Source organism: Mya arenaria, chromosome 13 (genome assembly GCF_026914265.1).
Source record: "Mya arenaria isolate MELC-2E11 chromosome 13, ASM2691426v1".
Taxonomy (NCBI): Eukaryota; Metazoa; Mollusca; class Bivalvia; order Myida; family Myidae; genus Mya; species Mya arenaria.
The window spans coordinates 57,548,783-57,576,134 of NC_069134.1; the positions used below are offsets into that span (position 1 = coordinate 57,548,783).

At 34.7% G+C, this 27,352-nt stretch overlaps 2 protein-coding genes across 2 annotated transcripts in view; both read left to right on the top strand.

Moving 5' to 3' along the window:
* The window catches only part of LOC128214014 (zinc finger protein 500-like), a 155,765-nt gene extending 153,246 nt beyond the window's left edge, over nucleotides 1-2,519 (top strand). The window contains exon 6 of the transcript XR_008257854.1: nucleotides 2,375-2,519. The gene's annotated coding sequence lies outside the window, so the exon portion shown is untranslated. The remainder of the gene's footprint in view (nucleotides 1-2,374) is intronic.
* LOC128214019 (protein Hook homolog 3-like) lies at nucleotides 296-26,703 on the top strand. The gene is made up of 7 exons (XM_052920218.1): nucleotides 296-382; nucleotides 4,743-4,828; nucleotides 5,300-5,423; nucleotides 8,186-8,237; nucleotides 23,174-23,322; nucleotides 23,604-23,654; nucleotides 26,620-26,703. Exons 1-7 carry the CDS (start codon nucleotides 344-346, stop codon nucleotides 26,647-26,649), a joined length of 531 nt encoding a protein of 176 aa, XP_052776178.1. The 5' UTR covers nucleotides 296-343; the 3' UTR covers nucleotides 26,650-26,703.
* Nucleotides 26,704-27,352: the final 649 nt, after the last annotated feature.

Here is a 27,352-nt window from a genome sequence, read left to right on the forward strand (position 1 = left end):
TCATAAAACGAACATTCTTTAAGGTTACAATAAATATTTTCTCTTAAACAAGCATTTAATTTAACACAATCCATTTCCTTGTTGTTACAATGGGCCTTCTTTTCGCGGATTGAAAACGGTGTTAATCGCCGGCAGCCGCATCGCACTTTCGTATATCCTTACTACTATTTACGAGGTCTATCTCGAAGCTTGCCGGAGATGGCCGAGTTGTTACGATTGGTGAAATCCACTGGATTCCTGTATCACCCCGCACCGATACGGAAGTAGTTATGTTATCTCCCTTGCCAATTACAGCTTGCAGCTTGTCAAAATAGTTATTTGAAATGATTTAATTACCAAAAGAATGGACAGAGAAGTTCTTTGCGAAAGTTTAATTGTCTGGGTAAGAAAGTTACAGTCATTTTATTCTTTGCTTCTCTTAAAACCTTTTTTCATATCGATTTATTCAGGTTTTCCAAGCTCAAAACAGTTGTGGTTTTGTCTGTTCCATGGTTAGTTTAACAGGCTGGTGAAACTTGTCAGGGAAAAAGTAGAACAAAGGAAGTAACATTTTATGCTTTGGATTTTCGCGGGATTTTAAGGGGGCTGCGAAAGGCCCCCTTACGGGTCCAGGCTAGTCCATATAAACAGCCGCTTCAGAGTCTTTGATAATTGGCGACACTTCGCGTCCATATACCACTTGTTGTTTTCCTAGCCAAGATCCCAGCGCTAAGTATATTTAGCGCAAAGATAACGCGCACCTGTTCCGGTTAAACTCCACTAATAAAATGCACATTTGAAATCAGGTAGTCATCTTCAGTTAAGGGCATCAATATTTGATAAAAATGTGAACACATATAAATAAGGTTTTTTAAAAGCTTTAATAAAACAAATACATTTATATATATATATAGTAATCAGGAAAACAGTCGAAAAAAAATCAACCTTATGAATAATGTATCAAGAATATTGATGTCCCAACAGGGGAGGTCACTGCGTAGGATAAATATACTAATAGTGGCTAACCCAACAAAGGTATTAACCAGTATATCATTTATGTGTCCCTTTTATGTTTTCTTTTAACAATTCAGTGTTGTTGTAATATAATAGTCTAATATTTATGCCACCCTTCGAAGAAGAGGGGTATATTGCTTTGCACAGGCATGTCGGTATGTCGGTCGGTCGGTCCGTCGGTCCGTCGGTAGACCAAAGCTTGTCCGAGTGATAACTCAACAATCCCTGGACGTATGGTCATCAAACTTCACATGAAGGTTGAGGCTGACCAGTAGATGACCCCTATTGATTTTGGGGGTCATCGGGTCAAAGGTCAAGGTCACAGTGACCTTTAATGGTAAAATAATTTTAAAGCTTGTCCGAGTGATAACTCAACAATGCCTGCACCCATGGCCCTCAAACTTGACATGGAGGTCATCAGGCCAAAGGTCAAGGTCACAGTGACCTTGAATGGTAAAAGGTTGTCCGAGTGATAACGTGACAATGCCTGCACCCATGGCCCTCAAACTTGACTTGGAGGTTGGGCCTGACCAGTAGCTGACCCCTATTGTTTTTTGGGCTCAATGGGTCAAAGGCCAAGGTCACAGTGACCTTTAATGGTAAAAGGTTGTTCATGTGATAACTCAACAATGCCTGCACCCATGGCCCTCAAACTTGACTTGGAGGTTGGGCCTGACCAGTAGATGACCCCTATTGTTTTTGGGGGTCATTGGGCCAAAGGTCAAGGTCACAGTGACCTTGAATGGTAAAAGGTTGTCCGATTGATAACTCAACAATGCTTGCACCCATGGCCCTCAAATTTGACTTGGAGAATTGGCCTGACCAAGAGATGACCCCTATGGTTTTTGGGGGTCATCTGGCCAAAGGTCAAGGTCACAGTGACCTGGAATGGTAAAAGGTTGTCCGAGTGATAACTCAACAATGCCTGCACCCATGGCCCTCAAACTTGATTTGGAGATTGAGCCTGGCCAGAAGATTGTCCCTATTAATTTTAGGGGTCATTGGGCCAAAGGTCAAGGTCACAGTGACCTTGAATGATAAAAGGTTGTCCAAGTGATAACTCAACAATGCCTGCACCCATGGCCCTCAAACTTGACATGGAGGTTGGGCCTGACCAGTAGATGACCCCTATTGATTTTAGGGGTCAAAGGTCATGGTCACAGTGCCCTTGAAAGCAAACTCGACAATTCTTGGACCTATGGTCATCAAACTTGACATGAAGGTTGGGCCTGCCCAGTAGATGACCCCTATCGACTTTGGGGGTCATCAGGCCAAGGTCAATATCACAGTAACCTTTAACGCAAAAAAGTTAACAAATCTTCCCCCTGATTTCTCAACAATGCATGAACCTATGATCATTAAACTTGACATGGATGTTAAGCCTGACCAGTAGATCACCCTTATTGATTTTAGGATTCATAGAGCCAAAGGTCAAGGTCACAGTGATTTTGAATGGTAAAAGGTTGTCAGAGTGATAACTCAACAATGCCTGAACCCATGGCCTTCAAACTTGACTTGGAGTTGCATCTGACTTGTAGGTGACCCCTTATGATTTAAGGGTCATCAGGTCAAAGGTCAAGGTCACAGTGACCTTGAACGAAAAAAAACTTGTCTTGTGATAACTTGACAATGCCTGCACCCATGGCCCTCAAACTTGACATTTAGGTTTCTGGTGACCAGCTGATGACTCTGGATTTTGAGTTCATAGAGTCAAAGGTCATGACGGTCATAACACACTTTATCCTCACACTTTAATGGTCATAATCTTAAAACAGCAACAAATCAGCTGTCATTTCGGTCCATGCATATTTCATTCAATTGTCCATTTAATCCTGACAACATGGCGCTCAGGGGGGGGGGGCATAATGTTTGACAAACATCTCTTGTTTATTTTACACTGGTATAAATAAATCGACTTGTGGCGTTATAGGGAACACAAATGTTAAAAAACGTTCCCTTAATGCGCATTATTGTGGCTAGGGTCCAGGCCAGCGTCCTTTTGGGGATTCAGAAGGGGTGAGGCCTCCTGAAGCTCATTGGGTTTAAGCATTTTAAGAGCCTTAGATTGCATTTAATTAGCACATTGTCGTGCAAAAACATGCATGAAGCACAAGATATCAGCAAATTGTTATTCTATTGACAAAATATATGGATAAGTATATAGAAAAAATAAAATGAAAATATTGCAAAAAATGTGAAATAAACATCAATATGTTGATTTCAGTTTAATGCCTGCATACAATAGTGTCATAGAATTAAAGAATACTATTATGAAATTATGAGATAAATTTAAAATAAATGGAAACTCAAAGAAATATACATTGTCAAACTCAGGCCATTCTTTCCTAGTAGAAATTCTTCTACTCTTTACTCCAGCCAACTTATTGGAAGCCTTATCAAATGGGATGTAATTTTATTTATTTGTAAGCATACCCAATGATTTCTGTTAATCTTTTTGACACTTTTTAAGCCCTTGAATTCTGCATTTATAGCAATTACAAATTGCAACAAAAGCAAATCTATTTTTAGTGCGTAAACGTCATTACCGAATTTGCATATAACGTGACTTTCCGACAACCTAAAATTCTATTACTTGCAATTTTAAAACTAACATGTTAATTTCGCAACATAAAGCTGTTGAGCTAAATATTAAAATTGCTTGCTAATAAGAGGCATAATAGTTAAAGGGATGTCATGTTGATCTGGAAAGCAATAAAATTCTATAATAATTAGCAAGGTGTTGACTGGGCCATGATTGCTTGCCATATTATCGGATTTGTTGTCGCACCACCAGATGCGCTTGATTTATGACAGTGATAGAATCGATTTTTATGCAGGTCGCATGGGCACTGCTTAAGTCATTTTAAGAAAATAGTTTCCATAAATTCGCCAAATTTGAAAAGTTGTCGCCACTTTTGCAATTTTGTCGCAAATGGCGATTGTCAGCGGGAACCCTGCATTTACAGAGATAACATGGAAAGACTTTCTTAATGTGTGCCTTAATGAACCGAGCAGCTCATAAAGCTAAATCGAATGAGTTAATTGAGCCAAAGATAATGAAAACAGTTGAAAAAACATCCAAATTATTCAAAAAAGTTGTAGTTGTTTGCTTTCATAAAATGTCGTAAATGAGTTGTGTTAGATGTTGCAAACGCTCGTTTTGCTAACAAAACATTAAAAGTTACATCAGCATTCAAAGACAAAGCGGGGTATGCCAAAATATCTTAAATTTTCATCTTTCTTTAAAAAAAATATTCATTCGTTAAAACTTAGCAAAATAGTAAATGTGAAGGCTACACATTTTATTTTTGTTTTCAAATGAAATGTTTGGATGTAAGCATACTTCTCAATGGCCCTGAATTAGTGAATACGGTAGCTGTTAATGTATCTTGATATAGTGGGTGAATGTGTTCTGATGTACTTATTTTGACGAAAGAATAATTTACAGTAAATCCTCTTTCCAGTTGATATCCAAAGGTAATTTGACAACATTTATGTAGGGTTTTTATAATATTTCAAGGCATTCTGTGTATTTTTGAGCTGCTCGATGCTTTACAACGCACATTGCTTTTGTCTTCAAGTGTTTTCTCAGTAATATTTCATCAAGCAGTCATATAAAACATGATGACATCAGTACACAAAAAGAAGATTTCTTTACATCAAAAAAGAGACAAAATGATTGAGTTTTTGTCCCTTGTATTTACTGAATTTTACTGACAGAATATTAACTTTTTTCACCACTTTTTTAGTTGGAGACATTTAATCTGGATGTTCCTCACGGCAACGCAGAAGAGCTCAGTGATGGAATTGCCATGTCAAAGGTGCTGCATCAAATGTGAGTTTGCCGCACTAGGAAGTTTTAGTTTGTCATGTAGAAGCTCCACTCCAGTCTGACAAGATAGATATGTAAAAAAACAATATAATTATGCATCCAATATTTATACTTGACACATGTATCTATTTGGACATGCAGCTTGTATGCAGCATTTTCAATATATTACCTCAAGGACTTTTGAGAACTGTGTAGGATGATACTTCACAGTTTCCCTATCTGCAATAATATTTTATTGAGTGGTTTAAAAAAGACTCCATGAAAAGCATACTTAGGGCTACTTTAAAATATATATATATATTATATATATATATATATTATATATATATATATATAATATATATATATATAGTTAGATATACTTAAACTTTTTTGAATTTACATGTTGATCTTTATTTAATTGCCTGGCAGCAGCTCAATCTCCAACCGGTGGACTAGTAAAATAATATGATGATATAAAAAAATAATTTTCAGTGCCCCTGACTATTTCACGGACTCATGGCTGAGCAGGGTAAAAACTGAGGATGTGACCAACTGGAGATTGAAGGTTTCCAACCTGAAGAAAATCCTCAAGGGCATCCTTGAGTACAATATTGAGGTAGGGTTTCACTTTGGTTCACTGTCATAAGTCAAGAGGTGGTAATGAATACATTTTAATAACATATAATAAAGAAGCACAATATGTTTTCACTTCCTCTCCTCGAAGTGCATATTTTTTCAATAAAGTTATTAAGATGTAGTTTCACAACAGAACTAAACAGACTCAGGCGGGGAGTTTTATGAAGCCACTAGCTATCCGTTGATGTCAGCCCCATTGAGAGTATCAGTCTTGTGATGTCAGCCCCATTGAGAGTATCAGTCTTGTGATGTCAGCCCCATTGAGAGTATCAGTCTTGTGATGTCGGCCCCATTGAGAGTATCAGTCTTGTGATGTCTGCCCCATTGAGAGTATCAGTCTTGTGATGTCGGCCCCATTGAGAGTATCAGTCTTGTGATGTCGGCCCCATTGAAAGTATCAGTCTTGTGATGTCGGCCCCATTGAGAGTATCAGTCTTGTGATGTCAGCCCCATTGAGAGTTTCAGTCTTGTTAGCTTGTGGGACAAAATGTTACTCTGGTTAGAGCTTCACTGGTTCTTTTAAGAGTTTCATTCAGTCTTGTTAGCTTATGGGACAAAATGTTACTCTGGTTAGAGCTTCACTGGTTCTTTTAAGAGTTTCATTCAGTCTTGTTAGCTTATGGGACAAAATGTTACTCTGGTTAGAGCTACCCTGGTTCTTTTAAGTGTTTCATTCAGTCTTGTTAGCTTGTGGGACAAAATGTTACTCTGGTTAGAGCTTCACTGGTTCTTTTAAGAGTTTCATTCAGTCTTGTTAGCTTATGGGACAAAATGTTACTCTGGTTAGAGCTTCACTGGTTCTTTTAAGAGTTTCATTCAGTCTTGTTAGCTTATGGGACAAAATGTAACTCAGGTTAGAGCTACCCTGGTTCTTTTAAGTGTTTCATTCAGTCTTGTTAGCTTATGGGACAAAATGTTACTCTGGTTAGAGCTTCACTGGTTCTTTTAAGAGTTTCATTCAGTCTTGTTAGCTTATGGGACAAAATGTAACTCTGGTTAGAGCTACCCTGGTTCTTTTAAGTGTTTCATTCAGTCTTGTTAGCTTATGGGACAAAATGTTACTCAGGTTAGAGCTACCCTGGTTCTTTTAAGTGTTTCATTCAGTCTTGTTAGCTTATGGGACAAAATGTTACTCTGGTTAGAGCTTCACTGGTTCTTTTAAGAATTTCAGGGTATATAACTGGCACTGTTTAACATCCTTCCACGAAAACTAAATAAGTATTTTTAGTGGAGAGGCAGGAAAACACACGTGCAATAACTTGGTTGACAGTCCATTTTTGGAACTAGGTGATGGATCTGCCGTGTGAACTCAACCAAATATGATAAAGTATTTAATATTGAGTGAGACGAGAGATTCTGTTCAGCTTGGTAAAATATTGCTCATTTACAAGGAATGGTTAAACATGAAATTGAAAAATGACACCATCTAATGAATAAAGAATAAGATTTTTGTTTTTCACAGTATGCTGTCATAATTTGATCATAATTCTTCATGCCTTTGTAGTGTATCTGTGGTCTAGTGGGCACTTACCAATCAACCCAGGATTTTTTACCATTTAACAATCATGCCATTCAGGGTTTTTTACAAAAATCTCTTTCAATTCTTGTGCTTCATATTGGACAAGCATTTTGCTTGCTAAAATAGTGTTAATTACGATGAATGTGAAAAATTACACTATCTTACGAATAAAGAACATGATTTATGTTTTTCACATTATGCTGCTATAAACTTTGATTATAATTCTTCATGCTATTGTGGTGGAAATGTGGTCTAGCGGTCAGACACTTGATTGTCAGCCCAGGGGTTCAATAGCCTGCCCCACAACAAAAAACACTGTGTGACAGTGCTATACACTGACATACATAATAGTGCCAAGGTACATGTAGTTCAATTCGTGATTACATTCTGTCAGTGTCCTGTGCTCTGAAATCTTAGAATAAGATACTCTCACTAGGGTAGGCAGTTGGCATCCAGTGCTCCAGCTAGGCCTAAATAATAGGGGAGAGGTCTCTGCTGCCCTTTTCCAACTCCCTACTGCCTTTTTAGTGTGCCTGCTGTGCCCTTTTGTATGACAGAACTGACTTTGATGATTTTGAACAATATTTTATATGTCTTGGACATATCATCAAGTAAATTTTCAGAAATAAATACAAAAAAGATAAATGTACATAATTTTATGAATTAATATTAATTCAAAAGTAAAGATAGCAGCTATGGTATTCATAACAAACTATTAGTATTGAAGGTACGGTAGTCACAACACTTACTGTTACACAAAATGAATTTAACATTGACTGTTGCAAGTGCCCCATTTTAAGTTGCATCGAAAGTGCTTTTTCTGACTTAGCAGCCTTCCCTTTTCAAATCCTAGATGGAGCACTGGGCATCTGTATTCTCTTCTACAGATTGTTATTCAGTAAAAAAATCTTTAGGAAAGATCTTAAATCTCAGGAATTTTCCTTACATAGAAAACCAGAGTCCCCAGACATACCAGTTATTTTCTTCCTAGGGACCCTCATTTCTATCTTCCTGTGGATGCCTGGGACCCCCCAAATACTTTTTTCAGTTTAATCTGTAATATTTGGACTGCATTTAATTACCAGAGACTTCAGTATGTATTATAAATTATATTGACATTTGTAAAATGAGGAACAGCTACTAAACATAAATTCAATCCCACACAATGTACTTTTTAAAACAAAAAGATAAAGTGTCCCTTAACATTCCTGACTGTATTTCAGATCCTGGGTATACAGATCCATGACTTTCAGATGCCGGATGTGAATGCTATAGGTATGTACACATACGTTTTGCAGTTGATATGTTGACATCATTTACATGTATTTTACCAAATAGTGTATACTCTATATAAGTATAGTTTGCTTGTAATGTATCATTGGGCTTAGCTTTTTTCAAAGGAAGTTTTGAAGTGTATTACTGCTTTAAAATTGGCTAAAACTTCAAAAATTGAGTCCTTGGAAGAACAGAATCTTTTTTTTGCTAGCACCCTTTTGCTCTGATCGAAACTGTTTCCGAAACATGCATTGACACCATTCTGCCTTTATAGAATGAAATGATAAAACTGTCAAATTTTTGTTTTCTTTTGATTATAACTTATAACATGATGCATACAAATTCTACGTATGTGGCAGTTTAAACTCATATGACTTTGATTAAATATACATTTTCTGTCGAATTCAGCCTGAAACAATGCGTCATTTTCTCCCTAAGCACCCTTTTTCTCCCCAAGTCTCTTTTTCACTTAGTCCTTGAAATCATGGTTCAAGTCCTAGTAATTATCACAATTAAAAATTGGAAGAATGAACATTGTTTATCAAACTTTTTGCAGTTCCTATTAGCATAAAGACAGACAGACAGACAGACAGACAGTTTATTGACTTGCACATAGTACATCGTCACAACACATACATATTATAATACAATTTATCAACGCGTATGGGCAATGATAATAAACAATAATAAATACACATTATAACAAACAAATATGTAGAAAAAAAGAAAAAAGAAAAAAGACAATTAATAATAAATGAGAAGGTGAACATGGTTTATAAATGAAATTAAGTATTGACATTTAGTAAGTTTGATCTTATTTTAAGAGATTCTTTAACAAAGATACAAAGTTTTATAAGTTCCGTTCTGTTAGTTGAATTTATTAACTGGATATATTTAAATACTGACGGCTTTACAAAATAGTATTTCTTTAAATATTTTCTTCTAAGAGCATCAAAATGAGAACAGATGCATATAAAGTGAAATTCATCTTCGATATCCAAAGAATTACAGCATTGACAATATCTTTCAGCTCTAGGTATGTTATTTCTGGCATATCTACCAGTTTGAATACGAAGCGGATGAACAGATAGACGTAATCGACTAAAGTAAACTCTTAAATTTCCTGGTAAAATATCTAAGTAAGTTTCATATGCAAAACATGATTTTACTGTTCTATATATATCCAATACGCTACTATTTTCAACTGTTCTGAACCAATCTTGTTTGAAAGTATCGTATAATCTACACTTGAAAGATTCAATAAACACAGCTACATCAATATTTAGAACATTATCAAAGACGTGGCTAAAGCCAAAATCATTTAACATTTTTTTAACATTATAAACCCAATTGCGACAACCTTTAGTGCAATAGTACACAGCTCGGTTATATACTGTTTTGATAATAATATTGTCAGTGGTAACAATCTTGAACCAATATTTTAATATATGAATGTATCTATGCAAATACAAAGGGTATCTGCCTAATTCCCCATAAACACACGCATTGAAAGTATTAGTTCTAACTCTCAATAGTCTTTTATAAAATTTTAAGTGAATTCTCTCTATTTCTTTAGATTAAGTAAATCCCCAAACCTCTGCTGAGTAATTTAATATGGAACCAACAAAGGCGTCAAAAAGTTGACACATAATCTTGGGTTTAAAATCAAAATCATTACACTTATGAAATAAAACATTCATTGCCTTAAGGGCTTTTCCAATCAAATGTTCTTGGTTCAAACTAAAATTACCAGTATAATTAAATACAACACCTAAATAATTAAAATCGTTAACCACTTGTATATCCTGACCATTATAAGTCCATCGTTCGTTAGGCAAAAGCCCGCCTCTTTTTCGAAAAACCATAATTTTTGTTTTATCAGTATTAACCTTTAATCCCCATGCATTACAATAACTTGATAAATTATTTAATTGAATTTGAATATCTTCAGGAGATTTGCCTACAATGGCCATGTCATCAGCAAATAATAACAATATTAAAATAATATCATCTAAGTGCAGACCAGAGTTAACATCATTCTGTAAATACAACTCTAGATCATCTACAAATAAAGAAAATAATAAAGGAGACATAACTTCTCCTTGGCGTAAGCCAACAGCGTAAGAAAAGAAATCAGAATATGAAGACATTGATTTTACACAAGATTTGACTTTTTTGTACATGTCGCGAACAATTCTAAGTATTTCCCTTGTATTCCACATTTGTACATCTTTAACCATAGTGCATTTCTATAAATAGTATCAAAACACTTCATCATATCGACAATAATCTTTTTTTCTCAAACATATAATTCTGAATTAATGAATAAAGTATACAAATGGCATCCGTTGTAGATCGCCCTTTTCGAAATCCGAATTGAGCATCCGAAATAATGTTATGATCGTCACATAATTTATCTATACGTTTATTAATGACAGAAGTAAATATTTTTGATAAACAACTAACTAATGTTATTCCCCTTTAGTTATTAACATCTGATTCAGAACCTTTTTTGTGCAGGGGGATAATAATACCTTCCGTCCATTGCTCTGGGAAAAACCCCGAATCTAATATATTGTTAAACAGGTCACAAATATGCGATGATAAAATGTCTACGGTTTCAATAAAGTATTCATTTAGTAAAAAGTCATTCCCAAATGCTTTACATCTTTTCAATGATTTAACAGCAACTTAAATTTCTTCAACAGAAATAGTTTCATCAAGTTCTGGGAAAACTGTATTTGGTTGATTAAAATCAATTGTTCATTAAAATCCTCCGCTTCTAAGTTATGATTACCAAAATCATTGTTACTTATATTTTCAAAGTATTTATGGAATTCGTCAAGAGGAATTTTATTGGATTTGTTGGAACTTTTTGTTTTAAAATGCTTCCAAAAATCTCTAGGTTTACATTTTCTCAGATTTTCGATGTCGTTCATTCTTTTTCTATAATCAACATTTTTCTTTCTTTTTATAATTGCTTTGTAAATCGATTTAAGGTCACAAAGTATCAGTCGGTTTTCATCAGATTTGCAATTATTAAAAGTTCGAAGTGCCTCTAAATACAAGCTTCTGGCATTTGAACATTCTTGATCAAACCAATTTTTATCATTAACTGTACAATTGTCAAAAAATACATTATCCTTATAACAACAGTCTTTAGCAAACAATGGGTCGGCTACATCTCGTATTGTATTTGTAAACATAGTTAACATAGTATTCACCGAATCCCTGTGCGAGCAATCTTTATTATTAACAATATTATTAAACACTGACAATTTTGCTATAATCCCTGAACGAAATTGTTCCCGAAATGATACGCTCACTTGTTAATAAATAGTCAATCACAGAACAGCCGTTATGAGACAAAAAAGTGTACTGATCTGTATTACCTAAACGACCGTTAGCAATGCGAAGGCTTGACCCCTTACAAATATCTAACAACTTTGTTCCGTGACTATTACTTGACCTGTCGATGGAGGCCCTATCTGGAGTACAATCAAAATTGTCATCTTGGCTGTCAATACAGCAATTAAACTTATCATGTATAACATAATCCTTTTTATTACCAGAACAGAACAGAACAGAACAGAATATTTATTAGACTTAAGCATTACAAGCTTATCGTCATAATAGCAAAAAATACATATATATATATATATATATATATATATATATATATATATATATGGCATGCAACAATTTTAACACATAGCATATTATACGCTAAATACATTTGATTTGATTGTTTCTGGGATATACATGTGAGAATGAATTAATATCATGTGATATAATTTTTAATTGAATATTACATACTGTCGGACATTATTTAAGATTTATCAAACAGTAATCATGCATTGGTTATGTATATAGCCGCATATGACTGCGTATAATGGGTAATGAAAGTATATTTGATTACATCGTAAGGACCAGGAAAATGATGCAAACATGTACTGAAATAACAAAACATAAGGACAATACACCAACCCATTATGAGTTTTTACCCTATCAAAATTAAGATAGAAAACATCCATGACACATACTTTATATCAACGAATCACGAAGTTTGAACGCCTTATCACAATACATTGCTAATTTTCTAATGAGTATTTTATTACTACTTTGCATCAATAAAATATATTTCATCAAACTAATATGAGTATAAAAGTACTTAGGAATATACTGGCGTCTAAGGTCTGCATACACAGGGCATTTAAGAACAAAATGGAATTCGTCCTCAATATCATTTAAAATACACAATGTACATTTTCTTTCATGTCTAGGAATTTTATTATGTCGACCTATCTCTATATTTAATTTATGCGAAGAAAGACGTAATTTAGCCAATACATTTCTATATTTTGTATTTCCTACCAGACTGAGATACGCTGATTGTTCAAAACTAGTTTTAATTTCACGGTATACATCTAGAGCAGAGGATAGATCTAACCCAGATCTCCAATTACTAATATAAATATCTCGAAGTCTACTCCGAAGCACAGGCACAAAACATTCAATTTTCACAGAGCCAGGATAAAGCCATACTTCATTAAGACCAGATGATTGAAGGATGTCACACACTCTTGCCACCCAGCTCTTGGTTGACACGTTGTTATCTACATTATAAATTTGATCAAGTAATATAGCATTTAAAATACAGTTTTCTTGCTTTACTGAGTGGAGCTTTAAAAAAGTATTTCACCATTCTAATATGACGTTCTATGTACAATGGGAACCTACCCAACTCTCCATACAAGGCCAAAGTGTTAGTGGATTGTTTAACATTTAACACCCATTTACAAAATTTCTTATGTACTCTCTCTGAGACTTCCGCATTCATATAACCCCACACTTCAGAGCCGTAGTTTAAAACAGATAACACATAAGAGTCGAAGAGATTAAACATGATATTAATTGGAACTGTAATATTACGAACCAGCCCCATAAGTGCGTGCAGTGATCGCAACCCCTTTCCTGCAAGTGTTTTGGCAGCTTGAATAAAAGAACCGCCACTGGTAAAAACAACACCTAGATAATTAAAAGAACCAACAATTTCAACTTCCTGATTATTATACAACCATTTATCATTATTGCCCAACCTACCACCTTTCCTAAACACCATAACCTTAGTTTTATCAATGTTAACCGTGAGGTTCCATTTGCGACAATATGAATATAAACTATTTAAAGAGTTCTGCAAACCATCCTTTGTCTCTGAAACAATAACAGCATCGTCTGCAAATAACAGTAGATATATTGAAATTTGGTCGACAGTAATGCCGTCATTTATATTTTCTTGCAAATGCATTTCAATATCGTTCAAGAAAAGTGAGAAAAATATCGGAGAGGTTATCTCCCCTTGAAATAAGCCAAGGTTACTGTTGAAAAAATCTGACAATGTTCCCAGGTGTTTTACACAAAGTTTCACCTCGCTATACATAGATCGAACAATGGACAAAATTTTACCGTCGATTCCCAATTTTATAAACTTATACCAAAGCCTACTTCTATCAATGCAATCATAAGCTTTTTTATAATCAATAAAACAGCAAAACAGCTTCTTTTTTCTTTCAAACTGTTTTTGAATCAACGAGTGCAAAATAAAGACAGGATCAACCGTACTATACTTATTTTTAAAACCAAACTGAGCATCTGTGAAAATTCTATTTTCTTCAGCCCACAATTTCAGCCTTTCATTTAAAACGATAGTAAATAATTTTGAAAAACAGCTAGTAAGAGTTATCCCCCTGTAATTGTTAGGGTCTGATTGGTTTCCCTTTTTGTAGATTGGAATAACAACACCAGTTGCCCATGACCGAGGGAACGATTTCGTGTTCAATATATGATTAAAAAAGGAATTCAATGGTCTAATAATGTGTGGTACTGATACCTTAAAATACTCATATAAAACGTTGTCAATAGAGGGTGCCTTATTTGAACCTAACTTCTTGATAGCTTTCAAAATTTCATCATCTGAAATAGGCACATCTAATGACTCGAAAGTAGAGTTATGGTCTAAACCAGAATCAAATTCCCCAATAAAATCATTATATTCTTCCTCGCCTCTGAAATCACCACCTGACATAAGATTACTGAAGAAAGTTTGAAATTCCTCATTAGAAATAGTATCACCATTATTTGCTTTTTTCCCGTTTTTAAATATTTTCCAAAACTCCCTCGGAGACTTCCTTCTTAAATCGTTCATTTTACGACTACGTGTAAAGTTGAATGAATTTTTTGACCTCCGACACTGATACTTATAATCTTTTTTTGCCACATACAGCGAAATTCGATCAGTATCCGAAAATGTAAGGTTAAATTGGCATACAGCGTTTTTATACACGTCATATTTGCGTTTACATTCAGCATCAAACCAATCCTGTTTAACTTTTCCGTCTTGGAAATAAAAGACTGGCGTTTGAGAAGTTTTTTGAAAATACTTATTTCCTTTATCACATATATATTTAGTAAAAATCGAAGTCAATCGATCTACATCCCCCTCCCCGCTAATTTCAGAATTTAAATCAAATATCAAATTGTCTATATTATTTGAAATATCACTCACAAAAGCGTCTTTATACTTTATATCAAATTTATAATATTTATTTTTAGTATTGCTGCTACTCGGATCCCTGTGTACTGTATTTACCTTGAATGAAAACGTCAATGGTGCATGATTCGAAAACGTATTAAAATCACCCACTGAGAAATTGTCAAGCAGATTGAAATTATCATGATGTGTCAATAAATAATCAACGACACTAGCCCCGTTATGGGTCATACAGGTAAAATTCCCACGGTCTCCCGGCCATCGACCGTTAACTATTCGCAGATTGGTTGCCTTACAAAGGTCAAGTAAAAAATCGCCAAAACGATTAGAAGTCATATCTCGCGAGGTGCGAGGCGTCGGAGTATCTATAGTAATTACGTCATTGACATCAATACTACGATCAACTCTACTATTAAGGTCACCACAAACAAAAACACAGCCCTTATCATCATATAAAGATATATCATTTTCTAATATGTCAAATAAATCAACATTGACAACATTATATATAGGTGAATCTTCTCCCCAAATGTAAGCTCCGCATAAATAAATATCTGCAGCAGTGTTAAAAAAAGCATGATCTAATTTTAGCCATAAAATCGTATCATAATGATTCTTAATAATTTCAATTCCTTCACTTAGATAATCCCTATAATACAAAACCAATCCCCCACTATTACGTTTAGCATATCTATTTTGAAATTTGCGATATAAATTATGTGATTTAAAACCATTTAAATCGATCTTACTATCGGAATCACACCAAGATTCATATAAAAAACAAATATCATATTGTTCTAAAATATTAACAAATCCAGAACTTTCCTTCTTTTGTCGGGATAGTCCGTGAACGTTCCACGATAAAATTCGAAGTTCACCTTCCTCGTGTCCCTACAGCTTCACTGGCTTCCCGTCCACGTACAACGTGTCATACACGATCCACGAGCGGTGACCGTCCTTCCGGGCTTCCTTCAGCTTCGGGACGAGTCGGCGCCGCTTGTCGAGCACTTCCGGAGGGAATTGTTCAAACATTTGGCAGCCCGTTCCTGCCAGGTGTTTCCACTGACGTCGCACGACCTCTCTGTCCTTGAAAAAAGTGAACTTTGCCACAATATTACGGATCTTGCCAACCACTGGTTGCCCCGGGGAACGATGCACGCACTCAAAGCGCATAGCGTTGGCCGTCTCCTTTGCGATTTTGTGCGTCTCATGAAGATGGTTCCGTAGCTTTGCTTCGATGACATCGGCAGGTTCGCTTCCAGTCGCGTTGTCTTCAGGGATGTTAGTGAAAACTAAATTGTTCCTCATTAACTGAGATTTGAGGTACGCTATGTCATCCCGTAGCTCCTCCCGCTGTCTTTCTAGCATAGTCACCCTCTCAGCCATCACACTTGCATCAACATCCGCCGATTCCACCTTGTCCTCAAGTTTATTAACCCGATCGTCGGTACGTTTAACACGGTCCTCTAGAGCAATCCACAATTTACGTAAATCTTTCTCAAAGTCTGTTACCTTGCGCTCGAGGGCCTCGATTGAATTGAGTTTCTTTTCCATTACACAAAGCTTCTCACCCATTTTCTTCATACAGTCCAGTAGGTCCTTGTTAGTCGGCTCACGGCCGCCTTCCGCCATTTTGAATGAACTATCAGATTCGATTTTTGTAGATGTAGCAAAAACTTTAGTTGTATCGTCGTATGCAGATTCGTTAGTATCTTGAAATAGTACAGCACTAGCCCTTCCCAATACTTCACTCACTGAAAAACTATTTTCATGCTCCTCGGACGGGCCTCTCGGTTTTGATGATTTGCTTTTGTTTGAATTATTTCCACTAGAATTTCTATCTTTCCTCTTTTTAGTCATGATTTAAAAACACACAATACATCCATATGCACAAAAGTAACATGCTCAATGGTATTTTGTTTAAATCCAGGTGTTAGATTATGAATTAGACCTAAAAAATCCACAAAATTTATCCGCGCTCAAAAACACGTCCGTTCAGCTCCATATCACGTGACATCATAAAGTGAAGAAACTATTCAGAACTTGTTCATTCTGGGTTTTTCCATAATTAATTCAGTTATGATGTGCCATGCAGTACAAACAATGAAAAATACTGTATGTACTGTTGTGTAAGTTTAACTTGTTTAAACATTAATGTCATGGTTTTGAAAATAGCTGACAAGAAGTATGAAGTGCCTATCTGTGGTGTAATTACATGATATCATTAAAACTTCTAAATACATTATAAAGTCCCACCAATAAATATCAATTTTCCTTTCATTTTAAAATTTTTGTGCCAGATTTAAATATTGCATATTTAAGGTATTTAAAAAAGAAGAATTAATGTATAGATGGGTTTGTTTATAACATCCATGGAATCTTGAAAAAAAACCTTGAAGATTGAGTTTTAAATAAAAACTATTATATTTGAAGGAATTTATCTGTATAATCATTTCATATCATCACAATTAATTCTTTAAACCTCCATATTATTCTCTAAAGTTCATATTCATTATTTTTTATAAAACAACTGCTGTATATAATAAGGCAAAGTTACTGTTAAAGGGACTTACTCACAGATTTTTTGTTGGCAACATTTATTTTAAATTATTGAAATTGAGTTATTTTACTTACTTTCATGAACAAGCACTGAGAAGCAATTGGCAGATGCTAATTAAATCTGAAATTTGAAGATCCAAGGCTAAAATAATCTTATTTTCAATAGCTTTACTAAGTTAACACTTTCAGGTAAAATGGAAATTTCTGTCTCATATTTAAATAACTATTACCAAAGAGCTCTAATTTAAACTTATTGGGATTTTTTATTGTTAAGCATTTTGATCACTTTTCATACAAAATAAAAAATTCTGGTGTTTGACCGTATAAAACGTGAATAAATCCTTTGAAAGACTTAAGTTCAGGCCACAAAAAAAGGTGTGGTTAGGGTTAAATCTTTTCCCAGAAACAGGTAGGGTAGGTAGATTGTTTTTTTTTTTATAAGGCTTATTGGTTTTTAGCTCCACTGGCCGAAGGCCATGGAGCTTATGTCGTCACAGATTGTCCGTCGTGAGTGCGTGCGTGCGTGCGTGCGTAAACTTTTACTTTACACGACATCTCCTCTGAAACTGATAAGCGGATTTTGACAAAACTTCACAGGAATGCTCCTTTGGTGGTCCTTTACCAAAATTGCTCAAATGGTTCCGGTCCATTGCACAATATGGCCGCCAGAGCTAAAAATAGCAAAATCTTTAAACGACATCTCCTCTGAAACGGTTCGGCAGATTTTGATGAAACTTGACAGTAATGTTCCTTGGGTAGTCCTTTATTAAAATTGCTCAAATGGTTCTGGTCCATTGCACAATATGGCCGCCACAGCTTAAAATAGCAAAAAATTTTAAACGACATCTCCTCTGAAACGGATAGGCAGATTTTGATGAAACTTGACAGAATTGTTCCTTGGGTGGTCCTTAACCAAAATTGCTCAAATGGTTCCGGTCTGCTGCACAACATGGCTGCCAGGGCAAAAAAATAGAAAAACCTTTAAAGAACATCTTCTCAGAAACCAATGATCAGATTTTGATGAAACTTAACAGAAATGTTCCTTGGATGGTCCTTTATCAAATTTGCTTCAATGGTTTCGGTCCACTGCACAAGATGGCCCCCAGAGGTAAAAATAGAAAAACCTTTAAACGACTTCTCCTCAGAAACCGATGATCGTATTGCAATGAAACTTGACAGAAATGTTACATGGGTAGTCCTTAACCAAAATAGCCCAAACAGTTCTGGTCTGCTGCACAACATGGGCACCAGAGCTAAGAATAGAAAAAAACGTTAAACTACATCTTCTCAGAAACCGATTATCAGATTTTGATGAAACTTTACATAAATGTTCATCGGGATGCCCTTTAACCAAAATTGCCCAAATGGTTCCGGTCCGCTGCACAACATGGCTGCGAGAGTTAAAAATAGAAAAACCTTTAAGGACTTCTCGTCCGCAGTCTTCACGAAAAACATTTTAACCTACTAGCAAGTTGGACTAGCATAATGGCATATTTTACTAGTCCGAATGACAATCTAGTAGTCCGACTATTTTGCCACATTATAAAACTGTATGCTTGAGGTAAATACCTATTTCAATTGAGCAGCTTGCAGTTTGAGTAAACATTTCTTTATTATGATGCTCATGCAGTGATAGGGAGTGACATCCTTCTGTTGGGAATAGTGCTCCTTGTTTTTTCAGAACCTATGGGTACTATGTAAAAACAAAAGGCATCTTGCTTGAATAGACTGTAATAATATCAACATGGTTAGAATAGAAATGCCATACTTTAATAGCTTTGACTACATTTTACTACTGAATTACCTCCCTTTAATAGAAAAAAAAAATAATGTCTTAATTTTTCACGTATAGCATCTTTAAATAATTTTTAAACAATAATAATTTATGAGTAAACATATAAGCATAAAGTTCTCACAAAAAGATCAATTTAAAAACCTTACATTTATACATAGGAAAGTATATATAGACTGAACATTAATTTTCGTTTAAGTGACATTCTGAAAGTTTATGAAACAGCTATTTTTTGTAACTTAAATGGCCGAAAAGTGTAAGTGAAACACCAAGTCGATTCTATCTCGTCAGTTTTTGTTCTTGTTTAGATATTTGCTTCATAATCTATTCAGATTAAATGTTAACCGATGATCAGAGTTTGATGAAACTTGACAGAAATGTTCCTTGGGTGGTCATTAACCAAAATTTGTTAAATGGTTCCAGTCCACTGCACACCATGGCTGCCAGAGCTAAAAAATAAAAAAAACTTTATACGACTTGTCGTCGAAACCGATGACCTTTTTTCGATAAAACTTGACAGAAATGTTTGTTTGGTGCTCCTTTACTCAAATTGCCCAAATCATTTCGGTCCACTGCACAACATGGCAGCCAGAGCTATTAAAGTAAAAAATTTTTTAAATAACTTCTCCTCAAAAATTGATGATTGTATTTCTATGAAACTTGACGAAAATGTTCGTTAGGTGGTCTTTGCTTGAACCTTTTGGCCAGTGGAGCACAGGCACTGATGTACCTCTTGTTAAAATTTTTATTAGGCTAAATATAAGAACCTTTTTGCCTTCATTGGGGAATGGCGTTAATCTAATCTTCAGTGTTAATCTAAAAACGATTTTAAACTAGATATTATGAAAACAAACATTTACAATTTTTTATTATTATTTTTTTAGAGATGTGCAATGAAAACCTCAGGGTCAGGGCCTTTTTTTGTAGTCAGGGTCAGGTAACCCGAAGCAGAAGTATTTTTTTTAGGCCTTAATTGTTTGTTGCATATTAATGATGTTAGAAAACTGAGTGTGGTGTTTATTGATTGGTGACCTTATGACAGACACTGTCCGTCTGCAATAACTACCTGTCATTGACACTGTTGAGGAACTATTGGAATTTCTCACCTTGGAGAAAAATAACATATTCAGAGACAGCATTAAAGGGTTATAATGGATTTTTTTGTGATGTGTGGTTTTGTAGATATTTGTATGAATTACGGTATGCTTCTAATTATGTTGTTTTTATTGACTTTGCAAAATTATTTATCATGAGATGGGACATAATTTTAAATTGGTATATGTTATAGTTAAATGACATGAAGTAAAATCTCAATGATTAAGAATAATTTGAGTGAATGTAGAAACTTAGAATATAGCCTCATTGGTTGATAAATTGTCAACACAAATATTGACGCAGTTTTGGATGAGTAGCTGTAGGCGGACCTTTTAAAGCTGCACTCTCACAGATGGAATGTTTTGACAACTTTTTTATTTTTTGTCATTGAACGAGCCAATTTATGTGAAAATGCATGAAAACCAGTTATATAAGACTGCTAATACAAAATGAAATCTCAGATTTTAGATTTAAGTTCAAAAATGATATTTTATGTATATTTCTTAAACCGTTAGTAACGGGTTAAGCCATAAAACATTAATTTTCAACTGGATATATGAAAATCTGCAATCTGATCTTTTGTCATTGGTTTGCAGATATTTGCGCAAAAATTTGCTCTTTCCAAGACAAAAAAATAAAAATTTGTAAAAACGGTGAATCTGTGAGAGTGCAGCTTTAATGCATGCGAAAGTTGACATTCTTATTGATTAATTTTACTACTAAATAATTGCCTTAATCATCTGCAATTTCATTGGCTGAAAATGTAGGTTGTATTGTAATGGGTCTATTAACAATAATTTTCTATATATTGTGTCAGTCTGTTTTATTACATATTGATGGCAAATTTTGTCTTTTGGACTATCAAGAAATTGACACATCTGAAAAGTTCAACCTGATGTCATTGTAAGGCAGTGACATTTAAAAGTTAGATATGTTATGTGTTTTTTTGTTCAAATACCATCAAGTTTTATTCTGAAAAGTGATTAAGAATGTTTGGTTGCTATGGAAACCCATGTGGTTGAAATGCATTGAGACTGGTATAGGAATGGTTCTTCATTCAGAGTGTTAATTGCTCTATATCAGTGTCTAGGGATATAACACATTACAGTTTCTGTGATTTTTAAGCACATTTCTATTTTAACTCTGGATTTGTTTGAAGGCTCAAATCAGGCATCATCCCTCAAATAATTGATTTGCCAAAGGGATAGTGAGTTAATTACTACAAGTTTTGACTTATCTAAGGAGACAGATCCCAGTGAAGAAAAGTTGTTAATTTTTAGTTTTCTTGAGTTTCGAAGGAAAGAGGAACTGTGGTAGCCTTGGCTTTGTATGTTGTCCGTGAGATGCAGAAACTATGGCCATCAATTAAACATCATTCAAGATATTCATAGAAAGTTGGTAAACATGTTGCCAGTTACTATAATCACATTTATTGCAAGGCCCATAACTCTGGCTTTGAAAATCGCTTAAAAGTATACCCTTATTTTTCGACTGGAAAAAAACACATAACAGACAAGCTGTGGCATCTGCTTCATGGTTCCCTTGCTTCCAGCCGGTGATTTTGAATTAAAACAAAAAGGAAAAAGAAAACTTACAAGGCAAAAAATATATTTGGTTTCAAGGTTACATCCTTTTCAAAAACAGATAGGTGAGTTAGGCTTTTTTATAACTTTTATTACTAGGCTTTATATAAGAACGTAAGAACGTAACGTCAGTATCGGGGGATGGGGTTATAGTAATCATCTGCAAAAAGCTTTTTAAAGGTTTAATCTACATATAAAACACAGACTAAAATTTAAAAAAAAAAAAATAATAATAGAAAAATAATTCCTACAGTCTAAAAAACAGTAGGGTTGGCACCTAATTCCTAGGATCGGATGGGTAACAAGAACCCAAAATGTTTTTTTTAGGCCCAAGCGTTATTGTCTTTTTGCTGTTTTATGAGGATACATGTTACAGATTTTCTTCTGTGTATAAAAAAGGTCATAAAGTGAAGCTGTAAAAAATGTTGCGACAAGAGACTTGTCATCAACGATGATGACCTTTTCTGAAAAACACACTGATTAATGCTTTAGTTATTGTTGTTAGGTTGTAAAACATTGAATCATAAAAGATTCTTTTGACCTGAATCGTAGCACAAAGATTCATTTAATTAGAAATTGTTACAGTTGTGTATTTGATGATGTGTGTATTAGAAAGAAACGTTATTGCATGAATTTATATTTAATGCTGATTGTTCAATATCATTGTTCTACGACTAAACACGTATAGTTTAAGTTATGTATAAGTCATTTTGCATGCTTTCAAAATACTTCCATTTCAAGTGAGAGTGGTATTGGTTTAAATCATATTTTAATGGTGAATTATATTCAGCACTGTCTGTGAAGGTAATAACCACATCGAGTTTCTACAAAATATCCTTGAGTAAATGGTGATACACCGAATGTGATACATTTTTATGTTTGATCAGTATTTTTATGGTGAATTGTCTGTAGTACTATTTATTCAAGACTACAGATGAGCGCATTAGCCTAAATAGAGATTGGACGGTTATTTTTACAGCTGATTCTTGGGTGTATAGTGAATGTTATATAAATATCTGAAATTTCATTGTGAATTGCCTTCAGCACTATTATTTTACTAACTGTTTTAACTTACGGTGAGAGCAGTAACCATAAACAGCTTGGCCAGTTATTACAGCTGACTCTTGCGTGTATAGTAAATGTTATATAAATAATTATCAAAATTTTCATGGTGAATTGCCTTCAGAACTATCATTCCACTATCTGTTTTAACTTACGGTGAGAGCAGTAACCATATAAAGCTTGGCCAGTTATAACAGCTGATTCTTGCGTGTATAGTGAATGTTATATAAATATCAGTATTTTCATGGTGAATTGCCATCAGAACTATCATTCCACTATCTGTTTATACTTACAGGGGAGAGCAGTAACCATATAGAGCTTGGGCGGCTGTTACAGCTGATTCTTGGTTGTGCCGTAAACTGCACGGAAAAACAGGAGTACATTCAGCGGATTATGTCAATGGAAGAATCGGTTCAACACGCCGTCATGACCGCCATTCAAGAGGTTAGCTTACTGTTGATTGGGTGAATTTTGTTGGGTTCTTCTTTTCCTTATTTGTTCCTTTTGGTCGTGATCGCAAATATTAAAAATGTTTGGCACCATAATTCAATCATTGGCGCACATAAATAAAAAAATATTTGCTTAATTTTCAGTTGGTGACTTCAATGATTTGCCTTAAAAAACCCAGAATATATATCTAACATTTACAGTGCTGTGAGATCAGCTCATAATGCCATGTTTAATAGGAATGCAGCTGTAATCAGACATATCGTAATCCTTTCCAGCTGATGACCAAAGAAATTGCCACAGATGTGGACTCTGAAGTAGGAGAACTGGTATGACTTGCTGTGATAGCTTAAATTGATAGACAATGAGTAATCTGCTTTCTGTGATAGCTTTGAACTGAATTGTAAATTAATTTACTTTGGAAAATGGGTATTAATAGTATTGTAAATACATGTATTGGTTCTTTTTCTATTAAGAAGAAATCAAAAGTTTCTAGTTATACCCCCGACAAACGAAGTTTGAAGGGGGTATATTGGAGTCACCCTGTGGTCGGTCGATTGGTTTGTTGGTCGGTCCGTTGCAATTTACCTTGTCCCAGGGTTCCCGCTGGCAATCGCCATTGTTGCCAATTGCAACAAAATCGTAAAAGTGGCGAATTTATGATTTTACGATTTATTTTTAAAATATTTTTTTTAAATGACGTAAGGAGTGCCCATGCGACCTGCATGATAATCAATTCTGCCACTGTCATAAATCAAGCGCATCTACTGGTTTGAAAACAAATCCGATAATTAGGGCAAGCAGTCACGGCTCAGTCAACACCTCGCTAATTATTGCGGAATTTTATTGCTTTCACGGATTAACTATGACATAATTTAACTTTTATGTCTCTTATTAGCACACAATTTCAAGATTTAGCTCAACAGCTTTGTGCAGTTGTTGTGTAATTAACGTGTTAGTTTTAAAAATGCGAATCATAGAATTTTAGGTTGTCTGAAAGACACTAATAATTATGCAAATTTCGTAATGACGTTAATACGCTAAAAATAGCTTTGCTTTCGGTTATGTCGCTATTTGTAAATTGCTATGTATGCACATTTTAGGGGGTTAAATAGTGTCAAAAAGATAAACAGAAGTGATTAGGTATGCTTACATATGAATAGAACAACATCTCAGTATTAGCATCACTGATATTGTTTAAAAGCCTTTTTCTAACTTAAAAACATAATTAAAAAAATGAATAACTGACGATAGTCCATAAAATAAAGTTGTCATTTATAGGTTGGCTTTCCAAATAGTTGACTGCAATTTCATATCAGGGCGGCGTTCGGGGGTATTATTCACCTTCAGTGATAGCTCTAGTTTAAATTGAGTGTTATAAACATTTATATAGTTTAAAATGTATTTTTATTTCAAGGTTTAGGTAATTTTCTTTAAAAATAAGTCAATAATACAGATGTTGTTTTTTTTCTTTCTTTTAACCGCATTGGGTCTTCATGCTATCAACTAGGCTGAGTGAAAACATTTTCAGCCATTTAAGTGCTGATGCATGATCCTAGCCACGTGCCAGTTGGCTGCATTGTTTCTTGGGTAGAGCTACAGTGACTCAGTGTAGCAGACCCAGGCTAGATCCAGTTCATTCTCCAGTTCATAACAGTGGCCCAGCATGTTCCAGGCTGTGTCTATATGATCATGACCTTCACTTGAAAATATGTAGAAATAAAGATTGTTCAGTGCCCGCAATTTTCTGTCATGTTGGTTCAGTTGTGTGTGTGTGAGGTACTGTAGGTAGTGGAGAAATGGGACACAGTCAATCACAATGTAGTCCATCCATTTAGATCATAATGAGAGGAAGTGCAGTGTACAGGAACCACAATTCTATTTCAGCCAATCACAGAGTTATTGCCCTTTGTTACTTTTTTCTTGTCTGGAGTATAACTTGAAAAATATGATGAAAATATGCTATTTGTTGACATACAATTGCAGAAGTGTTCAAAACTTTCAAGTGCTTCAAAATTAGTGTAGTATTGTTTGTAATAAATTGTATACAAAGACTCCACAAATGCCAAATGTTTATAAACTGTCTTCTTCATAAAAAAAGGCCATCAGTGATAACAGTTTAAATAAAGTTCATGGAAGAACCAAGTCCATGAATACATAAAGTTCAGGCAAAAGAGGTGTTGTTTTTTTTTATTTCACATACATTTTTAGTGCTCTTTTGTTTGTTTTTCTTGAATCAAAATCTTGTTCCTCAGCACAACTGGAAATTTAATAACATTTATTAGCTCGCGTTTTCGAAGAAAAGGTGGGCTATACTACTCGCCCCGGCGAGACGTGATACAGGTCACCAGAAAAGCGTTTTATCGTAATATTCCGTTTATTATATACCTGCCTATTTAATTATTTCTTTGTATTTCTCGGTTTTAATTTGATTTTTAAAGTTATCGCCATCTGTCAAATGCGCGTATGAATTCGACTGTGTTTTGTAGTTTTGTGTAATGAAGTCAAGGGAGGCTACTACAGCGAAAGGAAATCAAAAGTTACAGAATTCACTTTATTGAGCAAAATAAGTACAAAATAGTTTGTGTTTTAGCAAAATTAACAAATTGCTTATTCGAGAACAATTATTAAATGTCACAGCACAAAAGAACAACAACAAAAAAACGGTACTTGTTTTACGAGTATACACTAATCGTTATTTCCTGTAGACGTAACGCGGCCATTTTAAAGACAGTAAATATTCGTTATTTTTTTGACGGTCATAATATGCAGAATTGAGGGAAGTTCGTGAGTCAATCGGTATTTCTATCGATGACGTGAATTCGCCTTCTTCTTTGTATTGGTGAGCTGCTCATATTTATGATAATAAACATGGATAATGCATCAATTTAAGAACCTCGAAATGGCAAACAACTCGTTCACTGAAGTAGCTGTCTAGATACAAGTAGATTTGAAGTGTTCTTTGCTTCATGCTTATCCTCATGGTTCTTTGTAGAACATGAAAACCATGTTCCTGAATATTTACATGCTTCTGGAGCGTGGGTAAAGTTAGATAATTTAATGTATTTAAACATTAACAGGTTTTACCATTTATTTTTTTTTGGCCACGCTTTGTTTAGCAACGCGGAAATAGTTCCGAGATTACACACGGTACTCGCATGATACGGAATCAGAAAACGACAGTATCATGATACGGATTTTTCAATACGGCATGCTGTATTTTCACTGTAGGATATGGGAAAGGAATTTGGTAGACATATACTAATGCGTTTAATTAGCATACCTGCTTTGTAGGTACACGTTTGGAAAAGGAGTGTCTGGTGACCTGGAACTAACATTAAAGTACTCGAGCTACAGTGCAGAGAAACAGTACAAGGTAATTCTCTTTTTATAACAAGTTAACACACTCTATATATATACAGTTCAGCTAACAGTACAGGTTAATACTCTTTCTTTAACAAGTTCATAGCATTCTCTATATACAGTGTAATGAAACAGTACAGGATAAAAACTCTTTCTAATCTAGGTAATCTTTCTACGTTTTAAACAAAAACTAGTAAGCAATAATTTTCATGGAATAGAGTTATGATTTAGGGAAGTAATGCAATCTAACTCATTGTCCATGGTAGTGTTTTAGTAGTGTAAAATCGTTACAACAACGGTCAACAAAACATAAGTTCACTTGGGTTTTAAATCTAAACAATTTACCAAATTCAGGAATTTACTTCTACACTTTACATGTCAATAAATAATAAACCAAATATGAATACAGCACATCATGATCAGTATATACTTAAATGAGGCCGAATTGCTAAGGGAAGGACCCTAAATTGCTATATCAAATTTAAGGCCTATACTTTCACAGTACCGATACGGATGAGCGCATGTCCAAGAGGTTCGCTCACTCTCAATCCCATGTTGCGCCCCTTTTATTTCAAATATTGAAGCCACCCTGAGTCTCACACGAGTGCATATGTTCATCAAACAAGTCAATTATTTCAGCTTCTTAAGTGTAAACTTATTGGTA

Coding starts and splice junctions, on each gene's coding strand:
- LOC128214019 (XM_052920218.1), top strand. CDS start 344: ATGGACAGAGAAGTTCTTTGCGAAAGTTTAATTGTCTGG. Junction 23,323..23,603: donor TCATGACCGCCATTCAAGAG/GTTAGCTTACTG, acceptor AATCCTTTCCAG/CTGATGACCAAAGAAATTGC. Junction 23,655..26,619: donor ACTCTGAAGTAGGAGAACTG/GTATGACTTGCT, acceptor CCTGCTTTGTAG/GTACACGTTTGGAAAAGGAG.